Genomic DNA, 5,100 nt, shown 5'->3' with positions numbered 1-5,100 from the left:
GATCTCGGTGGGGTTGGGAGGGCAGGGCCTGGAGCACGTGACCAGCAGGCCCACAGACGCAGTGGGGTGTCGTTGACACTGTAGGCCCAGAGCGCAGGCGCGACTGGGAGGCACGCACAGGTGCTGTGGGTGGTACACGCTGGTGGTAGAGGGGAAGGTCGGGTGCACGTGGTTGGCAAGTGCGCAGGCCCGGTGGGCGGTGCTTGGACAGCGGGCGCACGTGCGTGGGGTCGCGCAGGCGCGGTGGGCAAGGAGGTGGCTGTACAGGCCTCCGGGCGCGCATGCGTGTTGGGTGGCGTGTGTGTTGGAGGGCGTCGCACGTACGTGGCTGGCGGGGACGCCGGCGTGTGGGGCAGCGGTTGGTTGGGGGCGGCGGGTGTCGGTGGTCGCGGGAGTGCAGGCGCTGTGGGCCGCGGGCCGAGGAGGGCCGAGTCGGAATGGAGCGGTTACGTTGGCAAATGGTGGCCGTGGCGACCCTGGGTCTGGCTCTGGCCCTGGAAGCGCTGCCCTCCGTGCTGCACTGGCTGCGGGCCGGGCGCCGGCAAGAGCGGCGAAGGCCGCCGCGGCGCGAGGTGCTCTTCTTCCCGTCGCAGGTGACCTGCACGGAGGCCCTGCTGCAGGCTCCCGGTGAGGGGCCGTCGGGGCCCCCGGCAGGCTGCCCCTGCAGCCTGCCCCACGGCGAGAGCTCGCTCAGCCGCCTGCTGCGCGCCCTTTTGGCCGCTCGTTCCAGCCTGGAGCTCTGCCTCTTTGCCTTCTCCAGCCCACAGTTGGGCCGTGCGGTGCAGCTGCTGCACCAGCGTGGGGTGCGCATCCGGGTCATCACCGACTGCGACTACATGGCTCTGAACGGCTCACAGATCGGCCTGCTACGAAAGGCAGGTAGGCCAGGCCGCAGCGGCCAGGACCCAGGCTTGGAGCTAAGGTTTGCGGAGCCCTTTGGGGAGCACACCCCACCTGGCGCGTGACCTGACCCAGGGGGCAATGTCAAAGGCGGATACTACAGGGGTCTGAGGATGGGTGAGAGAGACCCTTTCATGTCCCTTGGTGGCCTCGTGAGGTTGGGCTGGTTCTACCCTGGAGGGACTCCAGGGCCATCCAGAGAGAGCACCTGCCCTAGCCCCGTGGTTGGCGCTTCTGTGCTGCGGATATCTGAGTGTGTCCCCAGCCGGTGGAGGAAGATCTGGGGCGTTGTCAGAGGCTGGGGGCCTGCCCAGTGACACTGGGGAAGCCACCACGCTCCTTTGATTCCCCACATTGTCATGATCCATGTTGGCCTTGGGATACTGGGGAAAGCCTATGGTGGGTAGAGCTGGGGATGCAGCCCCGCCAGCTGTTTCTGACTGTTGCAGTGGCCTAGCGCAATGGTCTTGAAGAGATGAAGGGTCAAGCCTGCCCGCTAGCAGATTCTCAATACTGTGTGCTTGGGAACAGGTGCCCCAAGACGGCAATGACTGGGCTAATACAATGAGGGAGGAAAAAGGCATTTCATTTTAACTACACTAGTGAATTTCATGCTAGAGCTTTTGAAGTGAGTAAAAACAAGATGCTAAAAAGTGCAGTTAAAATGTTTAGCTGGTGAACAGTTAACTTGTTCCTTGAGCTGCAAAAAACGGGGATGACATACACGTCTGACTGGCCTTTCTCTGCCTCTGGGGTGAGGGCAGATGAAGTGGGAAGTAGGAATGATTTTGAAGAGGGTCTAAATTCAGATCCTGGGCCTACCTGTGAGTTCTGTATTTCCTCCTCAATTTCAGAGTAACATTGTGTTCTGGGTGTCCCACTGGATGGGAGAGCCTATGGTAACTTGGAGGGGGGCAGAAATGGTCAGATATGGGGGAGCAGAAGGAAACGTGGGGGGAACGTTAGTAGGCTTGATCCCACACCCCTGAGATCGTGATCTGAGCCAAAATCAAGAATTGAGCACTTGACCGACTGAACCACCGAGGCGTCCCAAAAATGGTCAGATTAAGATCCGTTTTGAAGGTAGAGCTGACAGGAGTTGGTGGTGGGTCGATTAGAGGCTGTGAGAAATGGTGTCTGTGTCCTCTGGGATAGGATGGTTTCAAGGCAGGGCTGCTGGGCAAAATCCCCTGGTAAATTTGAAGTTCAGATAAGCCACGAATAATTTTTAGTGTACATCCCAAATATTGCATGGGACATAGTTATTTTTTAAAAATTATCTGTTTATCTGATAGCCCATCCTAATTTGGTCATCTTGTATTTTTTTTTGTGAAGCCTGGTGGCCCCATTGCAAAACAGCCTATTTTAAACTGTTCTTTTAAGTCCTATTTCTAATGGTCTTGTTCACTGAGCAGATAACTTGTCAGTGAGGTTGGCATGACTCCAGGGTCCATGCAGAGGGGAATGGACAGACAGGTCCTGCCCGAGGGGAGGCTGAAAACAGTAGTAGAGAGACAAATGGGAAAACAAGAGGCAGCCGTTACTGGCTTTGCAGTGAGCCACAGGGGCAAAGCCAGGGAGAGCCTGTTTTCTCTGTTTTTTTCAGCGGCCTGGTGCCGCTGAAGCACCCAGGGCCTGGCTTCTCCTGTGGTCCTTCTGCCTCAGGCTCACCCCCTCCCCAGGGGGGTGCAGTCCTGGCGTGCATGGTGTTTCCTGGCATGTTCCGGTCCCGGGATGGGCAGGGCGGGAGCTCGAAGGTGGGAAAGCCCCGCTGGCGGTTGCTCTGGTTGCCCTGGCCGGATTCAGAGCCGGCTCGTCCTGGAACCAGGATGTCCTGGAACAACAGGACTGTGCTGGCTGGGTTGTACAAGAGCAGTGGGGGTGGGCAGACCTCCCTCAGATTGCAGGGCTGGGTGCGGGCAGAGTTGTCTGCACAGGAAGGCAGGTTGTGTGAAATCAGTATGTGTATGTCTGTGTGTGTCCCCTGCTCCTGTCCCCTCGGCCCTCCCTCCTCTGCTGGTCCCATCCGGCGCAGCCCCCACCACCTGCCGGAGGGGAACCACCTTCCCGTTTCCTGCCAGATGAGAAGCAAACAGGCAGAGTCGTCTAGCGAGGGTGGGCATGGGGGTGTGGCGGGCGGTGGCGAAGGCTGACTGGCCCTTTCCGCAGGCATCCAGGTGCGACACGACCAGGACCTGGGCTACATGCATCATAAGTTCGCCATTGTGGACAAGAAGGTGCTGATCACCGGCTCCCTCAACTGGACCACGCAAGCCATTCAAAACAACAGAGAGAACGTCCTGATTATGGAGGATGAGGAGTATGTGAGGCTTTTCCTGGAAGAATTTGAGCGTATTTGGGAAGAGTTTAATCCGACCAAGTACACCTTTTTCCCGCAAAAGAAGCAGAGTCACTGAAGCTGTGCTCTCTCCTCTGTCTGCGGAGTTGGGGGGCGAGTGCTGTCCAGTATCAAAACTTTTTGGTCCCGGGAGTGGAAAGCAGACTGAAGCTGGGGCTCCAGACTGGCCTGGGTCGTGCCCAGAGCTGCGGCCCCTGAGCGACATCTCAGGAAGTCGCTGCGCACCCTCCATTCTCGTCCACAGGGCACTAAAGCAAACTCAAGAGCATTTGGGGTGACAAAGCACAGGGACATCCCTGCAACACCGATGCGTTGTCGCGGGCCCACTTGTTTCCTGCCCCGGGGCCCGTGTGGTTGCAGCTCGCCAGCTCCCACCCAGCATGCAAGCTGACCCCCAGTCTGATTCTAGAGACTCTCGTGCTTTGGCCAACCCCGGCAGCACCCCCACCAGTGGCTCCAGAATGCTTTCTGCTTCTCCTGGTGGCCCGGCCGCTCCCATCAGCACCGCTGGGCCCTGGCGTTGGCCAGAGGCGGCCAGCTCCTCCGTGGCTTCTTGGCGGGTTTGAGTCTGCAGAGGGAAAGGGGAGAAGTCGGGGAGGAAAAAGGGCAGGAGGGGAGAGAGGGGCTGGGCGGGAGCAGGGAGCTGCCTTCCAGGCTCCCTCGTCAGCATGGCTGGCCCCCCGTGGCGGGCAGGTGGTGCTCTTACCCGGGTCTCCTTACATGATGACCCTTTACTACAAATACACCTGAAGATGTTCATGTTCTGCCACTTCCCCTCTGTGCTCACTGCAGTCAAGTGCAAGGTCTACCAGCGAGGACTGCGAGTGGCCAGAAGCTGCTTCTGTTTCCTTTCCTTATGCCTTTGTCCACATTCTCGAATTCAAGTTGATTTGGTGTGCTTCGAAGTGACCTTGAGTGTAATACCCATGAACTTGACTCACTGGCAGTTTTGGCCAGTTACCTGACCATCTGGAGGAGTTAACTAGGAGGGAGGCCAGTGTTGGGCGCGGCGCCCCACAGATGTGTTCTTACTGTCGGCTCTGGGATTTGCTCTCACTGGTAATTAGGAGAATAGCTACCTATGGACATTTGTGAAAAGTTAGATTGTTTTTTCGTAACATGTACCTTTATTTATAGATAGCTCAAGTGGGCCCTGGTGGTTTTGCCATCTTGTCATTTGTATCAGTGATACGGTGTGTGACTTGTCCTGGTGACTCCTGGTGTGCTCACGCCTGCCGAGCCACCTGCACAGAGCGGTCACGCTGCGTGTTGTTGCCCATCGAAAGTGATCCGTGACTTACTGTGTTGGGCAAGTAAACCTCAAGTTAATTTTTCTGATGTAACCGAAGCTATAAAATACATAGATCGGAAATGGGAAATGCTTGGACACTGAAAGTGTTTTTTCACCTGTCTTTTCCCGCACTGTGTGTTCTGAAGGGAGAGCAGAAGTTGTATCCTGTGTTGTGAATGATGAAGCCGGGCTGTCCTGGACTTCTGGCACACTTAAATAAATATGTTCTTGTTCTGGAATGGTAGTACTGGGTGTTTCTTTGCCTTTTGCTCAGAGAGTGGGTGCTGTTTATTAAGTAACATTTTGGTGGGGGTGGACGACCTGGAGCTGTTTCGGAGCCATCGGTCACGATGGGAGCCGCCAAGAGGAGCCAGACCTGAACGTGGTGCTGGGGGAACTCGAGTTTTCCACAGGTAAGGCAGGTGCTTTTTCCAGGGAGGGACTTAGCCACTGCACTGCGGGCCTGCTTGCCCCTGCGATGTCCCCCGTGTGGGAAACTTGACCGCATCATTTGTGTGGTAGTGCGGCACGGTGTGCACGCTGTCTCCTG

General features: G+C 57.1%; 1 protein-coding gene and 1 pseudogene across 1 annotated transcript; both read left to right on the top strand.

The window, feature by feature from the left end:
* Positions 1-270: 270 nt before the first annotated feature.
* PLD6 (phospholipase D family member 6) lies at positions 271-4,783 on the top strand. The gene is made up of 2 exons (XM_045083635.1): positions 271-879; positions 3,070-4,783. Exons 1-2 carry the CDS (start codon positions 282-284, stop codon positions 3,315-3,317), a joined length of 846 nt encoding a protein of 281 aa, XP_044939570.1. The 5' UTR covers positions 271-281; the 3' UTR covers positions 3,318-4,783.
* A 139-nt stretch (positions 4,784-4,922) lies between these two features.
* On the top strand, positions 4,923-5,100 carry LOC123393066 (annotated as a pseudogene).

This window comes from Mustela putorius, unplaced genomic scaffold (assembly GCF_011764305.1).
Source record: "Mustela putorius furo isolate JIRA1106 unplaced genomic scaffold, ASM1176430v1.1 tig00000731_pilon_pilon_pilon, whole genome shotgun sequence".
In the NCBI taxonomy this organism is placed as follows: Eukaryota; Metazoa; Chordata; class Mammalia; order Carnivora; family Mustelidae; genus Mustela; species Mustela putorius.
This window is presented reverse-complemented; position numbering and strand designations above follow the sequence as displayed.

Bases quoted from the DNA above. Each gene is read 5' to 3' on its own strand.
- PLD6 (XM_045083635.1), top strand. From the start codon at position 282: ATGCGTGTTGGGTGGCGTGTGTGTTGGAGGGCGTCGCACGTACGTGGC. The intron at 880-3,069 runs GTAGGCCAGGCC...CCCTTTCCGCAG, and splicing joins CGGCCTGCTACGAAAGGCAG to GCATCCAGGTGCGACACGAC.